This window comes from Eleutherodactylus coqui, chromosome 13, assembly GCF_035609145.1.
Source record: "Eleutherodactylus coqui strain aEleCoq1 chromosome 13, aEleCoq1.hap1, whole genome shotgun sequence".
Classification (NCBI taxonomy): domain Eukaryota; kingdom Metazoa; phylum Chordata; class Amphibia; order Anura; family Eleutherodactylidae; genus Eleutherodactylus; species Eleutherodactylus coqui.
The window spans coordinates 33,234,920-33,256,096 of record NC_089849.1 but is presented as its reverse complement, the minus strand read 5'-3'; the positions used below and the strand labels follow the sequence as shown (position 1 = coordinate 33,256,096).

At 42.4% G+C, this 21,177-nt stretch overlaps 1 protein-coding gene across 2 annotated transcripts in view; it reads left to right on the top strand.

Moving 5' to 3' along the window:
• The window catches only part of LOC136588596 (beta-1,4 N-acetylgalactosaminyltransferase 2-like), a 49,163-nt gene extending 34,320 nt beyond the window's left edge, over window positions 1-14,843 (top strand). For both annotated transcript variants that reach the window (XM_066587945.1, XM_066587946.1), the window contains 4 exons: window positions 8,069-8,256; window positions 10,646-10,786; window positions 11,874-12,096; window positions 14,303-14,843. In XM_066587945.1, coding sequence (XP_066444042.1) covers window positions 8,069-8,256; window positions 10,646-10,786; window positions 11,874-12,096; window positions 14,303-14,499 — 749 coding nt within the window. In that variant the 3' untranslated portion in view covers window positions 14,500-14,843. The remainder of the gene's footprint in view (window positions 1-8,068; window positions 8,257-10,645; window positions 10,787-11,873; window positions 12,097-14,302) is intronic.
• Window positions 14,844-21,177: the final 6,334 nt, after the last annotated feature.

Sequence of the window (21,177 nt, the reverse complement as noted above, 5' to 3'; positions counted from 1 at the left end):
ATAACCCTTCAGCGTGGGTGCGAGTTAATGGGCGATTATCACACCAGATTAATATTAGAAATGGCATGAGGCAGGGTTGCCCCCTCTCTCCCTTCCTATATATCCTAGTAATGGAGACCCTGGTGAACGCCTTGAGAGCAAACACCAATATAAAGGGCATACACTCTACAGATGGAGAGTAAAGAGTAACTCTCTATCCTGATGACTTATTAATTTACCTATTTAATACCAGATTCGCTCTACCCAACATGCTAGAGGAGTTTGAGATTTGAACAGCTTTCAAACTTCAAGATTAACCTCAGCAAATCTGAGATCTTGAACATCAATATCCCTAACACTGAGGAGGAAGCCATGAAATCAGATTTCCCCTTTAAATGGAAGGAGGGGATTAAATATCTAGGAGTAATGATCACCCCAGATTTAGAGAACCTCCTTCAGAATAATTATAAGCCACTGCTGGAAGGGCTCGAAAGGGACTTTGACAGAAGGCAGACCTTGCCACTCTCCTGCTTTGGTAGGATTAGCATGGTGAAAATGAACGTACTCCCCTGGTTTTTGTATATTCTCAAAACTATACCTATCAGACTCCCTGGGGCCTTCCTTACTCAGATCAAAAAAACCATAATGGGATTTATATGGGGGGGCAACAGCCCTCGACGTAACTGGAGGGCCCTTGTAGGCCCAAAAGAGATAGGCGGGATGGGTATCCCAAACATTACTCTACTATAGAGCCACCCTGACGTGACGGATACTAACTTTACTTCACAGGGGACAGCAGAAGAGGTGGGTAACAATAGAACAGGGTTAGACTCCTAACAAAGGGACAGGTCTGTTGTGGATACTGGGATAGGAGAAATATAGAAACCTGGGAATATGCCCATTTATTGAAAATATACTTTCAGCTTGGATGGGCCCGGCCACTAGGACAGGGCTGATTACCAGACGAGGTCTGTTGACACCGTTGGTGTGAAACCCTGAGCTTTTGACTTTCTTCAGAGGAATGGCAGTGGTGTCTATGTTGGTGACGGATCAAGAGGGAGCACCCCCAGGGTACGTGACATGATAACGGAAGGGAGACTTAAGACGTTGAGGGAAATATGCGGAGCTGGGAGGCCCCCAGCCAGGGCGTGGTATCAATATCTACAACTATGCCACTACATCAGATCCATTGGTGGGGCCTGTCGGGCTGGTGCACTCCTAACAACCTTTGAGAGCCTTTATGTTTGTAAGACCACATCCCAAAGTAAAATCTCAGAATTATACAGGTTCTTGATGGGAGAGGATACAAAAGATTGGGGAAGAGTTGTAGAGAGAGAATGGGGGAGGGAGCTCGGCAGCTCGTCCTCATAGGAGTTTTGGAAAAAAGCATATATCCTGACACACAAAATCAATATTTCCAGTAGATTTACAGGTTTTGAATTATAAAATATTGAAGAAATGGTATAGGACCTCGGAGAGGCTGGTCAAAATCTTCCCCCAGTATCCGGATACCTGCTGGAGATGCCTGTCGGAGACAGGTACCTTGATCCACATTTGGTGGTCCCCCCCAATTTTTTTTTCTTTCTGGAGGGAGGTTGGTGCCCTCTATTCCTGGGTAAGCGAAGACCAGGTTTGGCTGACCCCGGAGCTGGCACTTTTTTCCATGTTCTCAGGCTCACTGGCACAAGCCAAGAAATCACTACTGAGGCTTTTTATTCTGGCGGTTCGTCAGATGATCCCCAGACAAGGGAAATCTACAATCCAGCTCTCTAGAGCAATGTGGTTGGAGGCCTTTGATACAATCCGACACATGGAAGAATTATGTGCCAAGGATGAATTGAGGCGTGACAAATTTATACTGTTCTGGGCTACCTGCAACCGCTTCCGTAATACGCCAGCCTTGATTAATTGGGTCTCTAATGGAAGTATCCCCTCGCCCTGAACCTCCAACCTGTGCCAGGTTTGCTGTGTATCAATAGACAATGGTTTGATGGCGGCTGAGACGGTTATCTTTATCCTTCCCTCCCCACCCCCCTTCTGTTCTTTATTCTTATTTCTGCTTCTTTTTCTTTCTGTTCTTTCTCTTTATTTTCCTGCTTCGTTGTTTTTAAGTTTTATACGGTATTATTTGTAAAAGTGGTAAATTAAGTGTTTGAATAGGCCAGTCCTGTATATTTCTATCTTTTCTTTTTCTCTTTGGTGGGAGACAGAGCAGTTTATTTGGCTAAATTGAAAAGTGTGGGGGGGTTGAATTTTTATTACTTTTTACATTTTTTTTGTTATTTTAAAAAATTCTTTTTGACTGTTACCACTGCAAAATGATACCCCATTAAAAGTATAAACCTTTCATTTAGAAATATTTAAAAACATTATTTACTCAAATATATAGACACAAAATAAACAAAAAATGTGCTTGTAGTCTTAAGGTCAAGGGTATTCATGGTTTGTTGACTCAAACTCTGGTAGTGCATAAGTAGATGATGTTGCAAGGCTAATCGGCCTAGATTGGAGGCGATGCTGTGATGGCACACTCTCCCTATAAAAGACACTGAAATCACCCTAACTGACTGTGCAACCCCACACATCCCTAAGACGTACACCAAATCCTACCCTAACGCATTTCTCCCGTATAGGTAGTAAACGGGGTCATCAGACTTTACTTCTAGTTGTAACGTTCATGTGGGCAAGTGAGCACCAGGCCCACACAAACGTGACCCAGAATTGATAGGGAACACCAGGTGAACTACCACAGATTAACATCTCTCCCTATCTTCTTCCCAGGAGACAGATGTGACACTAGTGTTGTCTTAAGGTTTTCTAGGGTTACAGCAGGGTTCGCCTCCACTGAGTGGGGGCACTCTTGTAAGAGCGATTGCCCAAAAGGAAACTTAACCCCTTAACGACCAGCCCATAGCCTTTTTACGTCCTCCCGAAGTGGGCTTTATTCTCTGAGGACGTAAAAACATGCGTCCTACAGAGAATAAAGCCCCTCGGGCTGTGGACGTGACAGCTCCATGCTGTCGGTGTCCGCAGATAGCCGACAGCATGGAGCTGTCATCCCGGGCTGCGGGAACCCCCCCCCCCCCCCCGGCATTGCGATCGGCACTATCCAATGGATAGCGCCGATCGCAAAAAAGTTAATAAAAGTGCCCCAAAAGATAGATATTCAGCTGCTCTGATGGATTGGATCCATCAGGGCAGCTGAAAATTCTCACCTGGCTTGTCGGCGGTGTCCCCCGGAGATCTAGTCCTCCCGAACCCGCCGGCGGCCTTCTGCGCATGCGCGCCAGACGATTACGTCACTCGCATGCGCAGAAGCCCGGGAGCCCCCATTGGATAGCGGCGATCGCGAAAAAGTTTAAAAAGTAAAAAAAAAGTGCTAGTTTCACCTCCCCTCATGGATCGGATCCATGAGGGGAGGTGAAAATACTCACCTAAGTCCTCCCCGATGTCCCGATGGTCCGGGACCCGAAGTCCCCCTCTGCGCATGCACGCCCGATGATTGACATCGGGCGCGTGCACAGAGGGGCTCGAGCCCCGGGAAATTCAAAATCCCTGTGTTCCTGGCTGCCATGTGTAGCCAAGAGCAGAGGGATGTCACTGGGGACATGATCACTGTCATCCAATGGATGACAGTGATCATGTAAAGTAAAAAAAAAAGTGTGAAAAAGTAAAAAAAAAAAAGTAAAAAAAGTTTAAAAAGCGTACATTTCATATCCGTGAGGGAGGATGAAAGTACGTACATAAGGCCCCCAGATTTATATGCGGACCTTACCCCAGCTTCTGCGCACACGCCCGTCGCCAAAATGGCGGACGCATGCGCAAAAGCTGTGGATTGCCAGGATAATTTAAAATCTCCCTGCTCCTGGCTACAAAACAGAGCCAAGAGCCTGGAGATTTCACGGGGGGCCGCGGTGAGCGGTTCCTGGTCACGTGTTCGCAGTTATACAATGGATAATGGCGATCATGTAAAAGTTTTTAAAAAAATTTGAAGTTTCATCTCCCCTCACCGATACGATCGGTGAGAGGAGATGAAACTTTTTACAGGAGGCCTCCGTATTTGCACCCCGACGCGATCCTCATCCGTGAACTTACCCGGATTCTGCACATGCGACCGCCAGTAAAACACCAGACACATGCGCAGAAGTCGGGGAGCCCAGGAAACTTAAAATCTCCTTGCTCCCAGCGACCAATGGTCGCCGAGAGCCTAGAGCAGTGACGGGTGGCCTCATTGAGCGTTCCCCGGTCACATGAAAAAAAGGTAGCGATCTACCTTAGGTCAGTCTCACATGACCGGCTGGAAATTACGGATTCCGCATGCGTCTGATCCGCGCTAATATGCAGATCAATCGCATTGGATTACACAATTCCGCTCACATTAGCGGGTCGGAATTGTGTAATCCACTCGCAGAAAAGAGAACGCAGCAGGTTCTATTTTACTGCGGATATTTGCAGCATAGAGCCCATTGTACTCCGTGGTCGCGGATATACCCGCAGGCTATACGCAACTAAGTTGTATACGGGCTGCGGGTACCCACGTCATCGCTAAGCGATGGTGCGGGAAATACAAACAAAAAAAAAGGTACTGCGCATGACCGCCTGTGTGAGTAGGCAGTTATGCGCAGTACATTACACGGCCGTACGCAGGGTCACAGCCGGGCTCACAGCTGGGATCCGCTGCGGGCCTCCGCAAGCGGATTCCGCCTACGGCTGCATGAGCCCGGCGTTATTCAGACCGCTACCTGTGATACGTATTTTACAAGAAGCCCCGGGAACGCTCGCCTTCCTGCAGTTCCAGGAGCAGCTTGTTGAGCGCCTTCTATGTGAGACCGCGGCACCTCATCAAGCTTACAGAGACTCATGGAACGCCACTTTTTACACCCCATACCCGCTACTGAGGTCAAGAAATGACCCCCAAAAAGCATGAGAGGAGGGGGGATACCGGTTTTATTGCCCCATGGGCCCATTCCAACCAGCCTCCGTAATTACCCTTGTCTTCGGAAATACCACACAGTTCACATTATTACTTTTATCTAAGATTTGCGAACACCAAAAAGCACGCAGAGTGTGTGTGTGGGGGGGGGGGGGATATTTTTAGGGAGTCAATTTTTATTCCGTACAAATAACCAATGGGGCCTGGAATTTATTCAGTTGTGCCCTAAAATCCAACGGGTGCTCCTTTCATTATAGGCCTTGCCATGGGTCCTGTAAGTAGATTAGGGCCACAATGGGTATGTTTCTGAACTCGGGACAAACGGGGGTATCCAATTTGGGGTGACCGTCTTCATTCCTATGTACGCTGTACAAAAAAACTGTTTTTAAATTGAAAAAATTGCCAAAAAAATTTAAAATCGTAACTTTTTCCTTCAAAATACGCAATACACCCCTAGATGAATCTGTTAAGGGGTCTAGTTTTCAAAATGGGGTCATTTGAGGGAGTTCTTTATAGTTTTGGCCGGTCAATGGCTCAATAAGTGGGCAATGGGGCCTGGAATTTATTCAGTTGTACCCTGAAATCCGACGAGTATTCCTTTCATTGTAGGCCTAACCATGTGTCCTTTAAGTAGATTAGGGCCACAATGGGTATGTTTCTGAACACGGGACAAACAGGGGTATCCGTTTTGGGGTGAAAGTCTTCATTTATGTGTGTGCTGTACAAAAAAACCTGTTTTTAAATTGACGCAATAGCCCAAAAAATGAAAATCTAAATTTTTTCTTACTGCTTTGCTTAGATCTATTCAAAATTGTAGGGTTAAAATACACAGTACAGCCCTAGATAAATTCGTTAAGGGGTCTGGTTTTCAAAATGGGGTCATTTGTGGGGGTTCTCTATGGTTTTGGGCGCTCAAGAACTCTACAAGTGGGCAATGGGGCCTAAAAGGACTTCAAGCAAAATCTATGTTCTGAAAGCCACCGATTACTCCTTTCATTTTGCGCCCCGTTGTGCATCCAGACATAAGATTAGGGCCACAATGGATATGTCTCTGAATACGGTACAAACAGGGGTATCCATTTTTGGGTGCAAGTCTTCATTCATATGTGTGCTGTACAAAAAAAGCTGTTTTTAAAATGACAGAATTGCCAAAAAAACGAAAATCCTAATTTTTTCCTTTTTGCTTGGCTTAAATTCATTCAAAAACTGTGGGGTCAAAATATGTAGGACACCCCTAGATAAATTTCTTAAGGGGTCTAGTTTTCAAAATAGGGTCATTTGTGGGGGTTTTCTATGGTTTTGGGCGCTGAAGAACTCTACATGTGTGCTATGGGGTCTAAAAGGACTTCAAGCAAAATTTCTGTTCTGAAAGACACCGATTACTCCTTTCATTTTGGCCCCGTTGTGGACTCAGATATAATATTAGGGCCACAATGGGTATATTTCTGAACACGGGAGAAACGGGTATCCATTTTGGGGTGTAAATCCTCATTTTCATGTAAACTATAGAAAAAAAAATATGTCTTTAAAATGATAGATTTGCAAAAATATGAAATTTTACTTTTTCTCCTCTAAATTGAATTCTTGAAAAAAAACTGTGGGGTCAAAATACTCATAACACCCCTCAGTGAATACACTAAGGGGTGTAGTTTTTAAAATGGGGTCATTTGTGGAGGTATCTATTATTCTGACACTCATGAGCCTTTCCAATCTTGGCTTGGTGTAGGAAAACAAAGTGTTCCTCAAAATGCTAAAAAGTAAATGGTTAAAAAAAAACGAAAGTTTTTCCAATGTGCGCCCAAAATAAAGTAAAGGGGTGGAAATATAAATCTTAGCAAAAATTTCTATATTATGTTTGCACATATTTAAGATATTGCAGTTGGAAATGTGAAAAAATGACGATGTTTTTCAACATTTTCCCAATTTTGGCGCTTTTAATAAATACAAATTCTATCGGTCTATTTTTTCCGCCTAAATGAAGTACAACACGTGGCGAAAAAACAATGTCAGAATCACTTGGATATGCAAAACCTTTCTGGTGTTTTTCCATGTTAAAGTGACACATGTCAGATTTGCAAAATTTGGCCTGGTCATTAAGGCGCAAACAGGCTTGGTCACTAAGGGGTTAATACTACATGCATATTGTTTATTATTATTTTATGTGTGTATATTGGGGTAAATATAATATCATTATTGCAATAATTTAAAAATTGTACTTGACTTAAACTTTGTTTGATCGCTTCTACAATTAACTGCATTACTTAATTATTGCAGTATATTTTAATTTTAACATTCACATATTAAGCCGTTAAGTACATAGCAGCCTTGGGAACCTTCACCAGGCTCAGGGCTACCTTGGTAACCATCAGAGGGGAGACTACCCCGCAAGGTAACAGCTTGCATGCCGAGGTCAGGATTGACTGCGCATTTGAACTATCCGCCAGCAGTGATCAGAGTTATCTCCAATCGTGGCTGTTGGTGGCAAGTGTCAACTGTTTACAACAGCCAGCACCCACTGGGTATATAGCAGGCTCGGCTCCTGAGCCCACCTCATAACTAACCCCACCTCTGTGACATACATGTATGTCACTAAGGGGAAAGCTGTTAACTAGGAAGTGTAGCTGAATATTGTGCAAACAACTTTCCATAGTTTGGGATCCAACATAGGCCATAAGGTCCAGCATTCATGTGCCTTTAAGGCCAAGTCTGCTTCCTCTCCCCATTCAAATGAGTTATCCCATGAGGACCCCCTGATTATGGACTATTTGTCATGTGTCTAGCAACAGAACCCCCCCCCCCCCCCCCCCCCCCAGCAATTTACTGCACTTGCCAGAGAAAAGCTGCAGACCAGCTGCATAATAAGTAGGATGGCTCTCTTTTCTGTTGCTCTTCACTTTGGCTGATAGTACCTGGTTACCGATGATCCTCATCTATGATGTCAATAGGTCCTAACCAGGCATAAATACATAGATTACCCTAGTGGAACAACCCTTTAATAGTAGATTCCAGAAACAGCACCACTCTTGCATATGGGTTGTGTTTGGTATTGCAGCTCATCCCTATTGCACTGAGTATTTACAAAGCTTGCCAACTTTTCTATGTAGATCATATCTAGATAATGCAGTATTAAGGTGAACGTGAACATTTTGCTTACAGAAAGGAAAATTAGTGACCTGGTCACCATCACCACGAAGACCTTTCTGCGCTATGACAAGCTGCGGACAATGTTAAGGAGCATCCGCCAATTTTATCCTGACATGAAGGTCATTGTGGCTGACGACAATGAAACACCTGAGAAGATTGATGACCCAAATGTAGAGCAATATATTATGCCATTTGCAAAGGTTTGTTTGTACATAGGCAGGCACTTATACATGCAAGAATGTAGGCATAGGTGGTGCAGATGCAGCAAGCTCAGCCTGCTCGTCCTACTGGGGCCCATAGGCAGCCTGAGTACTATACATGAAGGAAACAACCGTAGACGATAGTATGATGGGGATCTAACAGTTGGATATACTCCTTCACTTATCTAGACACTAAGGCTGGGTTCACACGCGGCGAATTTGCCACGGAAATTCCATGTGGAATTTTGCAGCGGCAAATCCGCATGCGTCCGCTAATCCCGGGATTAGCCAGCCATGTGGACGAGATTTCTCAGACGGGACGGCAAATCCGCTGCGGCTAAGCCGGCGGATTTGCCGAATGCAGCATGTCTTTTTTTTTTTTTTTTTTCCCGCTGCGGCCACACTCTCCTCTATGGGAGCGCCGGCCGCAGCAGAAGAGCGAGCGACCGGGCCGCTTCAAAGCCGCCATGGCTATTTCCGCAGCGGTTCTCCCGGCGGAAATGTCACGGTTTTTGCTGCGGCCAAACCCGTGACATTTCCATCGGGAATCCGCCCCGTGTGAACCCCGCCTAAATGTTTCTGACTATAATTCAGCAGTACCTTTGGATCAACAGCAATAGTATAAACAAGGCTTTCTATTAAAAATACAAATTATGGAATATAATAAACGGTTTCCATTTTGGGAGTGAACACACCTTCACCTCTAAAGCGGTTTCGATATCCTTTTTGGAAAGTGTCCCAGTCCAGCAATAGGGAGATTTACACTCTCTCCAATACCCTCGTGCCCTTGATGAGTTTGTCTGATGACACAAAGGTCTCTTGCAGTCCAATCTCCTCAACAAATGGCAGGTAATACTCCCAGACCTGCAGGCAAATTATTATCTATCCCGATCCGCTTGCACATCTGCTGTCGCAAAGTCACTTCAGAGGAGAACCTCACTTACTGTACAGTTCGCAGCGTAGGAGCCGCCTCTTCTACCGACCCGATCGCTTTTATAGCATTGTCTAGAATGCTATTTTCTGCTCCCCTCCAACTCTTTGTCATTGCGGATCCTCTCCAGTCCAGGACTGTTGCAATTCTTCTCTTTCCTCTCTCTCAGTTTAGACAGCAGCTCTTTAAAGGGGCTGTACCAGGATTGCAAGTTATCCCCTATCCACACGATAGGGGATAAATTGCTGCTTGGTGGGTGTCTCACCACTGAAACTCCCACCGATCTCAAGAATTGAGTTCCCCTCTGCCCACTGTTCTCCTGTCGCATTACCGTACTGCTGTGTAGAACGGGGCGCTACGACAGAGTCCTCCGCATCAGGATCAGCTGACAGACAAGTGTTGAATTCCTTTAAGGATCAGGGGTCTATCTGTATCAGGTGATGCAGCGCTCTCCTCAAGGTACCTGGTGTCCACTTCATCCGCCCGGCTCACCAATGGATTTTCAGCAACTGTTGTGCTCTCAGCTCTCACTGCCTGGTTTCCCTTCTAGCCCTCATCACAGCGGGAAGTAATTGAGTCCATGTCCATCGTTAACTCTTTAACAGTATTTTATTCAATGATACGCGGCTCATCTCTCTGGATGACTGGGGTGGCACACTCCATGGAGTCAGGAACCTATCGCTGTCTCTCTTGCTGCTACTAAGCCTTGGACTTACTATTGCAGTACTCACTATACACCAACTTGGACTGGCTTACTCCTAATATGTCAGGGGGCATGCACTGTCCCACCTTTCATACCATTCCCTGGTATTCAAGGCAACGGGGACTTTTGGCATGTTGCACCAGAAATGAGTTGCCACACCCAGCACCCAGAGGGTGCAGTGCTTAAACCAAATGTTGCTTGCAACGTATTATTTGCAAAACTACAGTACAAACATCACATTTAAAATTATTATAAAGCTCAGGGGCTATGCACCACCCTCTTACACCTGCAGTGGGGAGGAGACTGAATGGAGCACTTGTCACCGCAGTGCACTAGTGCTTCCTCTTTCAATGGGACTGCTGAGACTGCCGAGTGGCATGCGCTCAAGTATTTACCCAATTGAAATGAATAACGTGCTGACTGCACAGGCTCAGCTAGTTTTCCATTCATTCTGTCCCTGTGTGGGGAGAAGTGAGCCCCACAGGGACATGCAAACCCTGCTCTTGAGATTAATGGGGGCCTGATCAGTGGGCAAGCCTTCATCATTAACTGTGCGGGGTAAGTCCCTTATACATGCTATATCATGCTTACCAACTGTTCAATTACTGGTTCTGAATGATTTGCTTGCAATATCCAGAAACATGCAGATACTATGATTTGCTATGTAAAATAGATATTTTAAATACTTTCTAGAACAACATCTGGTTTGTAAAGTACAAAATGTAATAAGTTGTGACGCCTGTCCTCTTATGTAGGGATGGTTTGCAGGCAGGAATCTTGCAATGTCTCAGGTGACAACCAAGTATTTCCTCTGGGTGGATGATGATTTCCTCTTCACCAGTGACACAAAAATTGAAAAGCTGGTGGATGTGCTGGAGGCGACTGACCTGGATCTGGTAAGAAGCTGAAGAAATACTTCAATGTTTTCCCCATTGCTCATTGTTACATAGCTGTATCTGTCTGGTGCTGGCCAAGTGTATACAATGTTTGGCCAATTTTTTTTCCAACAAGCCAGACTTAAAGATAATTTGCATATTTTTAGTTACAATTCAAAATGTTTGCTTTCTGCAGAGGTTATGATCAGTCCTCATGCAGTCACATAATGAGGGTCCATATTTATCAGCGCTTGAAAATTCTAATTGTGGGAAATTTGTAAACCTAACCTTAATTTCCTTGGGGGCTCCCCCCCCCCAACCTTCCAAAAGCACCCTATTTTGGGAAACGTTATTAATATTTTGAGTCCCACTTCTAAAAGCATCTCTTTCTGACAGATTTGGTGTGGTGAGGGGTGGGGATTAGTTGGGGCGGGGCTTATGCATTTTGTCGACTTCACGTGCTGCCTTGCCTGTCTCTCTTTCCTTGTCTGTAAAGATAGGAGGTACGGATCCCCAACACACAGCAGGACTATAAGGTCACTAAGACATTCACATATTCTACGTCCAATGTTGTAAACATGATTCTGCGCCCAAAATGTCAGATTGGGGGAATATAAAATACTAATCTCTAAAATGTTTTAGAGATGTCATCAGTGCATCCTTGTTATTCATTATTCAACAATTCGGCAAGGCTAAGCAAATGTGTTTTCTTCTGTAGAAGGGAGTGAGACAAAAGACTATTTATTTGCCTTCTCATCCTGTCATGTTATTGCTAATCAAACAGTGTCTTGTCTGTGCCCTTTTATGTGTATGTGTGTATGTATACACTTCTTCAGCTCTATCCTATTATAGTCTGATGAAAAATCCTAAATAGATTTGAAAGCTTGCTCTAACAACTTTTTTTTTTTTTTTAGCCATTAAAAGGTATCATATCACAAGATTACTTTTGATTCTCTTACTGAGAACAATCACATTTTGCTCTATAGGCTAACTAAACATGTTTTTCCTTTCACCCTCTTCATTATGCCTCTCCCGATTTTCCAAATCTTAGAACTTTGTTTTCTATACAGCATTGACAGACTTTCTGTCCGGTTTGTCTTTTATACAGGTAGGAGGTAACGTTGCTGGAAACCATTTCAGCTTCAAGCTCATTTTGGAAGAAGGTGGAGATGATGGTGATTGTTTACATTGGAAGGGAGGAGGTTACCATACAATCCCAGGCTTCCCTAACTGCATCCTGACTGGTGGGGTGGTAAACTTCTTCCTGGCCCACACAAACCGAATTCTTGGTGTTGGATTTGACCCAAAATTAAGCCGAGTGGCACATACTGGTAATTGTCACATTTTGTATACAATCTTGTATTATTTTTTTAGCACTAGAAGAGCCAGAAAATAAAAGTGGTTTCCAGTGGCATCAGTCTTATAACCAGGAACATAGTTACAGTGGTGGTCCCAAAGACCCATGTGCCACATACAAGAACACTAGTAGAAGAAATAGCACATGGTACTGTAGGCAGAGGAGGGGACAGCTTTTATAGATTTTGCATTAAGTCCCAGTCACTTTAACTTACACCTCTCCTTATCACCAAATGTATTCTAGAACCATTGTATAAAAAGATGTATAGGGGTTCAGAGGCTGAGCAGGGAAAGCCTCTGAACAAAAAACCACCCATTTCTTTACCCCACTCCTCCATCCCATGCCAAGTTATAACGTTCTCCCCTATCCACAGTAGTTGGCATTGGTCATGGTGAGCTGTCCTACTGCTACAAATACATTTAGTAGAGCTAGAATTCTACTCTCAGGACTACAGATAATTAAAGGAGTTGTGCCAAGTTATAAGGTTATTCTCAGGATAGGGAAGAACTTTATGATTGGTAGGGATCAGAGTGCTGGGAGCCACACTGATCTCAAGAACAGGGGTCCTGAAGGTCCCCACATGAATAAAGCAGGGGTCACGCATGCACGCTGAGGTTCCATTAATTTCACTTGCTGTATCGGAGATTGCTGAGTGCACATATTTGGCAATATCTGCTCCTCCAATCAAAATGAATGCACAACCTTCACACCATTTATGTCGGGACCTTCAGGACTACCATTCTTGAGATTGATGGGGGTCCCAGTGGTTGGACTCCCACTGATCATAAAGTTATTCCCTATCCTGTGTAAAGTTTTTCTCTTCAAGAACAAGGAACTGCAATGGATACTGTCTACGAGCCGATGTATACTAATCTTTTTCTGGGAGGCAACACCTGTATTTACAGACGAAACAGACCACTATAACAGTTGCATTCTCTTTTGGGGACATTACATATTTGATGATCTTGTGTTATTTGGAGTGGTAGCAGTGTAAATTTTACATCTTTTATGTGGCAGCTAGAATGCTTTAAATGGAGGTGGATTCACTTACCATTCACCTATTACTGAGATGGCCAGGCTTGCTTGCTTAGTTTTAGCCAGTTTGGTCTGACTATGGTACCACCTGCAAGACACACACCTTAAAGTGACACATTGGCTTAGTGTATTTGGACCACTGGCTCCTGTATTTTGAATTGTCTTTCTCCTAGCGCTTTTGCCTACATGTAATAAAGATTTGTTTAATTTTATTTTGGGAAGGTGTGACAAATAGGTGATTTTTTTTTTTTGTCTCTAGCAATGGGAAGTTTAATGTTATGAGACCTTGTATACATTAGAACATTTTGTTTTGTACATGACGTTATTACCTGGCACAACCCTTTTAATCATCTGTAATCCTGAGAGTACAATTCTAGCTCTACCCGATGCCTTTGTAGTTGTTTCAGTGGAGGTAGGTAACACAAGTACCAGTATATGAATCGGAAAGCAAAGCTACAAAAAATAGAAACCTCTGGTCACATGTCAGCCTTCACTCAATAGCTTGCACAACACTTATTATAATGTTGGAAAAAACCATAAACCATGTGGCCAAGGGGTGTCAGCAGAGCTTCATTCTTAATACTGCAAACAGAGGGCATATACAATAGAAACTAAATAGAATAACAGAATGAAAACGTTAACTCCAACACCTACGGTTTGCCAATGACCGATGCCAGCTACTTGGACCAGTCCCATGCCTAAGGCAATACCTACTTACATAATCATTTTATTTGCAAACTGTTAGTTGTCTTTGGTTGGACCTTTAAGGCTAATTACCATGCGTCTACTGGAGGAACAACTTTTATTCAAGTAGGCCACTTTGAGTAGGTTTGCACTTTAAATTACTATCCATGTTTTTTTAATATGTACTGTAGAGCTGAGAAGTGAAGATACTAGATCACCTAAAGAGTAAGGACCCAATTGAAAAATCATATAGCTTCCGGCTCATTGGAGGATCTTTTGATCTGACACCTAATACACTTGCCTCCTTGCCTATTCCTCATTACAGAGTAAAGATATGTAGCTCACACCTAGGTGAAGTCCGATCAAATCCCCGCCACCAGCACAGTGGCACCTGCGTTTACTTGTCTCTATGCCTTGTGAAGTATTTCCTTACTTTTTGTATTATTTTGTTGCACTTTCAGAATTCTTTATAGATGCTCTGGGACGTCTGAAAGTTGGATCCTGTAGTCATGTTTCTATTGGACACCAGGAAAAGGAAAAAGAAGGAAAATTGAATATTAAGTATAATTCATTCCGGGAAAATACTGCAGAGCAACAGAAGTTTAAGCTGGGACTACTATACTTTAAGAATCGGCTGGGGTGTTTTACCAAACACTAACCTCTCAACAGATGCCATCTTTCTTGTTGTACTGTAATGTACTAAGTCTACTTGAAGGAATTCTCCATTTTTGCTACTTTCATACATCCACCTGAAGTAAACAAGCAGGTTTACCTGGCTGTAGACATGTCAGTACCAGCACAGGGAATGGAACAGGGGTATGAAAGCACCCTTCATTTCCTATGTATGGTGTGGGCATCGTCCATTGGGTAATGAAAAATGTTTTTTGGGGGGGGTTTGAAGAACCATCTAATATATCTTTTTTCTATTCTCCATTTGAAAATGTTAAATCTGATTGGTCATTATGATCACTAATTATTTATAAATAATAATTTATATTTGCAGTTGTTGCACTTTTTTTTAACCCCTCAACGACTGCTCATTTGCCTTTTGATGGCAGCCGTTAAGGGGCTATATACTGCTTGCAAGGAGATTGGGTGTTCAGCTCTTGGATAACAGCCTGGCACTTGCTCTAACAGTAGGGATCTAAAAAAAACATGGATCCCCGCTGCCTAACAATTTGCATGCCACAATTGCTGTGACTGCGGTATGTAAAATGCTGATAGAGGGAGAGGGCTCTGTCTCATCCATTGGACACGCACAATGTGATCGTGGAGTCCCGATGGGTTGCTGTGGCACCCGAAGGCTTGAATGCAGCCTTTGGGTCTGCCAGCTATGGTAACCTACGAGGCTTAGCCTCTGGGCTTTAGTCACACAAGCGTAAATCGGCCAGTGCATTCATGGCCGGCCGATATACGCTACAATGTGATACACGGGCTCGGCGTATATACCGTCGGGCATATACCCCTCGTTGGCTCACCTTTTCTCTCCTCCACGCTCCTTGTCCGCACCCAGCAATGGGAGGGGGCAGAGTGAGGCAGGGCTTTGCTCAGCCCCCCCCCCATTGCAAACCACGTCAAAAGGGGGAGGGAGTTCGATAAAACTGTCAGGGAAACTAAATTTTTGTAGTAATTAATAGAAAGGTTAGCTCACCCACTGTTCTTGTGTTCCTTCCACTTTGTATTCCATATACTGGCTTGGGTTTCTGTTTGGGCTGCTTCACCGCTCCATCCAACACGGCCACATGTATAAGGTAAGTAAAGGTAATGCTGTCCTTATAATGCAGGGCTCGGTTCACATTGCGAGTGCCTTAGTGCGTGGGTGGACCGATCCCTGCAAGCTTTGGTGAGGAGGACACCATTTCAAATTTATTAATGAGCTGGTGGGAGGAATTTTTCATTTTTTCTATATCTAATCCATTCTATGGCCACATGGTGTGGTATCACAGATATATAGATGACATTTGGAAAGATACAGACTCTGACGTCGCGGAAAATACACTGGATTCATTTAAGCTATATATTAATGAAAATAGTTGTAATCTGCGGTTTACAGTGAGTACAGACAAAAGTAGTGTGCCCTTTTTGGACCTCAAATTAACTGGTGATGTCGGGTCAGGGAAGGGAAGGTCATAGTAGACATGTATAGAAAACCTATTGATGGTAATCTAATACTACACGCCTCTAGTGCTCACCCGAGACGCACCATAGAGGCAGTTCTAATAGGTGAGATGACAAGGGCAAAGAGAATTTGCTCTAAAGAAGAAAGTTATGGATCACATAAAAGTGAAACTTGTCATAGGTTGTCCAAACGAGGATATAACAATCGGATCCTAAAAAGAGCTATATGTAAGGTTGATGCAAAAAGTCGTGATTCCTTGCTAAATGTTAAATCTAGAAATCAACACACCCAATATGATGGCAAAGTAATTTTCTCTACGGAGTATAGTAGAGATTTTTATTCAATTAAATGGATAGTTTTGAGGAACCTCCCAATATTACAACAGGATATTTCAATGGACACCATCCTGAGTAAAGGTGTACACTGTGTAGCTCGTAAGAGCAGGTGTCTTGGCAACATATTGTCTCCAAGTATGTTTAAATCCAATACTATGTAACATCAAATTGGTTAGAGCAGAAAGGTTTCTTTCAGCGTGGAATGCCCAAATGTGGAATCTGCACCAAGGTTAAAAATAAACAGGAATTCTCTGACTATACTGGAACAGTGAAATTCCCCATAGAACAATATATTAATTGTGACAGCATTAGCGTCATATATATCATTGTGTGTCAGTTGCAATTTTAAATACACTGGTTGCATCGGGAGGAAATTTAAAACATGTATCCAAGAACACCTGAGATATATTAAGAACGAAGAAAAATGTTCAGGTGTAGCCAAACATTTTGTGGAGGTACATAACCAGAATATTGATACACTCATTTGTTACGGTATTGAGGTGGGGAAGAGAGGCAGAAAACTCCAAGTAGATCATAAAACATTACTGAAAAGAGAGGCACATTGGATGCTCAAATTGGGCACCAGACACCCTAATGGTCTCAATTTTAGATCGGATTTATTATATATTTATTAAAAGGGGAAGAAAAGGGAAGCAGATGAAGGAAGGAAGAGAAAAGAAAAGAAAGGAAGAAAAGGGTGAAGAAAGAGGAAAAAAGAAGAAAAATCATTTTTAAAAATTTTTTATTTTGCTATATCATTACTTAGATCATTCTAAGACATATCTATTTAAAATTATTTATATATCATATCATGCAATTTTGCAATATTGAACATAATTTTGCATTTGCAGGATATTTAATGGATAATACATGATATATTTATTTATGAGTTTATATGGTTTATATTTGCCTCATGTGTAAAGAAATAAGATTTATCATTGAGTATTACATATAAGTGCTTAAGGGGTTAAATGTAGTTCATGCGATTTATATGAAGGAGTTTTGTAGGTCAGCTGCTTGTCATTGTTTTTAATTGTTTTTAAATTTGTTCAGACATATAAGGAAGTGATGCAGATTCCTAAGATCAGGTGATCAAGACTCCTTTGCGGAGTAGAAACACGTCCTGTCTAGCGTCTGACCGACTGGTTGTTATGTAACACTTCTTAAGAATAAAGGCTTGTGGAACACTACTTCTGTAAGGACAGGATTACCTTTACTTACCTTATAAATTTTTGTAGGGTCATTTTGAGAAATAGCCAATTTACCCTATTAAACACCTTTTCTGCGTCAGTAGTGAGAAGCGCTGATAGGGGTCTTGGACTCTTGGTGTATCTGCCGTGGTGTATCTGCCGTGGTGTATCACATTGAGAAGTCTAGTAGTGTTGTCTTTCATGAATCCCACTTGTTCCATGTTGATGAGGTTCGGGAGAAGCAGCTTAACTCAGTTAGCGAGGATGTTTGCATATAGTTTGATGATGTTGATTAGTGAGATTGGCCTGTAACTGCTGCAGAGGGTATTGTCTTTCCCTTCCTTGGGAATAAGGGAGATGTGGGCGGTAAGAGCATCTCTGGGGAAATCATTTGTGGCGTTAATGTGCTTGAAGTATTTGTGTGAGGCCGGGTTAGAGTGTCTTTAAACATTTTAAATGGAGCTGAAGCCATTTGGGCCTTGACTTTTGCCTTTAGGGAGGGCGCTAATGGCATCCTCAATTTCTTTTGGGAAAATTGGGTTGTTCAGCGCTACTTTCTGGTGGGTGGAGATTTGTGGGGGAGAAATGGATTTAGGAATTTTTTGGAATTTGTTTGAGCTTTCTGTGGGTCTGTTTTATCTTGTTTGTCAATATTATAAAGGTCCGAGTAGTGGGCACAAAATGTTTTGGCTGTGCCCTTTATTGTTTGGTGAAGTTGGTACTTTTTATCTTTGATTTTAGTGATAAATGTTTTAGAGTTTTTTGTTTTTTGATCAGGGAAGCTGGTCTTTTCCCGCACTTGTCTGAAAAGGCATAATGCAGAAATTTAGCATAGTAGAGATATTTTTCAGTCTTTGAGTTGAGCAATTCCTTTAATTTTCTGCATAGATCAAAGAGGACTTTTTCTATAAGACGCATGGTTGTTTTTTTGTGTTGCAGTTCTAATTTCTTAATGTGTTCAATTAGGTCAGATTTTTCTTTTTCTCTTTTTCCCTTCTAGAACCTATTTGTACTAAGAGGCCTCGTGTTACCGCCTTATGATTTTCCCACAAAATTGGTGGTTTTGTGAGGTAACTTGCGTTATCTTTGAAATACATCTGGATATTTTGTTTGCTGGTGGCGAGATCTTCCTTGTTTTGAAGAAGGCTGACGTTTAATATCCAGTTAGTTGGGCAAATTTTTTTTTATTGTTTTAAGGGCTATTTCCAGGGAGAATGGGGAAGGGTAAGAAAGAAGAATTGAGTCATAGGATGATTTGATCACAGAGCTGAGTAAATGGTACAGAATATATATGTAGTCTATTCTGGAGTATTTTTTATGAGTAGAAAGAAAAAGCTTTTATGGAAGGATTTTGTATCCTCCAGGGGTCAACCAAGTTTAGCTCAGAAAAAAAGTTTTTTAAAATTTTCTTTAAGTTTAAGTAAGATATTGAGGATGTGCCATGAGATGTGTCGATTTGAGGGCTGAAGAGGTACATTGAAATTGCCCCCAAGTATTAAATGTCTGTCTTTGAATTTATCTAGCTGGTCAAAAATTTTGAAAGAAGTTTACTTGATTATTGTTTGGGGCATAGACATTTGCTAGTGTGTAAATTTTATCAAGGATCCTGCCGTTGAGGAATATATAACTTCCCTCTGGATCTGGTTGGATATCCAAAAATTGGAATGGGAGATTTGTTTAGGACAATCACCACACCTCTGTGTTTTTTAAGCGGAGAAGAGGCATTATACCATTTGTTGAACATTTTGTTCTTGGATAAGGGATGTAGCTCTTCTTAAAGTGCGTTTCTTGTAGAAAGGCAATATCCGTTTTGTTAGTTTCTAGATGGCGTAAGATCTGGGTTCTCTTTTGTGGTGCATTAATGCCTTTAACATTAAAGGAGGTGATGCGCAGCTAAGCCTTTAATTATAATTAAATAATAATTATTATAAGAGTTGGGTTTTGTTGTATTCTAGGATCAGCAGTGCTTGCTAAGGGTGAGATGAAGGAGAAAAGGGAAAAACTTTATAAATCAACATGAGGATGAAATTGAGAGAAACAACAGTTGGTAATGTTTTGTAGCTGGGCAGGAGATTATGGAAAATGTCCAGTCCTGCTCAGTTTCAAAAGTAAATAATCAAAGTTTATGAGGGGGGGGGGGGGGGGGGCACAAACATGGTAGGAACGTTTACGCTCCTATTTTGTCAAATTTTGATGGGATCAGCTGAATGGACCAAATCAAATTTGTTCACATCAGATCTCCCAGCGTAACCGAAGATGTAATTAGAAAACTCTGAGCGAAAAAGAGAAGACAGGCAAACTGCATTTGTGGAAAACATGGAGTCACTACTTATCTTCTTCTGGGGAATCTAGTGTGGTCAGATTCAGTTTTTCTCATCTTCCTTGATTTATTTGGGGTGACTTGAGTCCAGGAATCCGCTTTGGGGAGAGGAGACGGGTCAAGTGATTCCTCCGCTGATGTCCAGTCTGGAATCTGGATGTGGGAAAGGTATATTTTATTTAAGACTAGGGGAAGGGTCCTCCAGTGTTTTGATAATCCAAGCTCTGTTTGCACTCGAGATGACAAGGCTATAAGGAAAGAGCCATTTATAGTGTATTTCTTTTTCTCTTAGTGCACTTGTAATGGGTTAAAGTTGCCTTCTTAGATCTAGTGTAAATTTAGAAAGGTCTTGGAAGATCTGGATTTCTTTGTTGCCGTATTTTATTCTTTTGGCTACCCTGGATTTATATAAAATTTCTTCTTTAGTTTTTCTTCTTTAGGCAACGGAGAACGTTGCGTGGTCTTTTTGGTGTCTGAGAGTCTCTGGAGTTTTCAGTATTTGCTGTTTTTGTAAGCTTTTCCATATTGCCTGTCTGGATAAAGTTACGCCGGGAGAGTAGGGAATGGATTATGTTCACATACTATGTTTTATTTTAGCAGATTCTTCAGGTCTAATGCCTCTATAGGTAATTGTAGGTTGTTGTACTGCTTTTCCACCACTGGGTGGCATTATAGCTTCCATTTAGTACTTCAAAGGAAGAAAGCAATCCTAATCAGAAGGGGAAAATGAAAACAAAGGTTTGGTACGGTGTTAGCCAGTAAAACAAAATGTGATTGTTCCCAGGAAGAGAAACCAGGTAATCTTGTAGATATGATACCTTTTAATGGCTAACAAAAATACATGATGTAATAGCGAGCTTGCGAACCTCTCGGGCTCTTCGTTAGGCTAAAAATGGAATAGATCTGAAGAGGCATAAAAGTTTACATGCCTCTTTGGATCTATTTCATTTTTAGCCTGACGAAGAACCCGAGAGGTTCGCAAGCTCGCTATTACATCATGTATTTTGTTAGCCATTAAAAGGTATCATATCTACAAGATTACCTGGTTTCTCTTGAAGGGGAAAATGTAATGGACGGCAGTGGAAGTCTTTAATTGTTCAAGCCAGCGATCTGTGATGGGGGATAAGAAGAGCACAAGCCAGGGAGAATGTGAAGGTATGTTGATGGAGGGGCTTCTGGGGTGTTGGGAGTATGTGTGATGCTTCTACAGAAGATCATTGACCCTCCTTGGATGGTCTCTCTGGGAGCACTTGGCCTTCTCTTCCCCAGGGGCTGCTGGTGTTACGATTGTTTGGGAAAACTAAGCACAGGGCCCACACGATCGTGACCAAAGAGTAGTCGTAGTATGCACGCACACGGGAACACAGGAGAT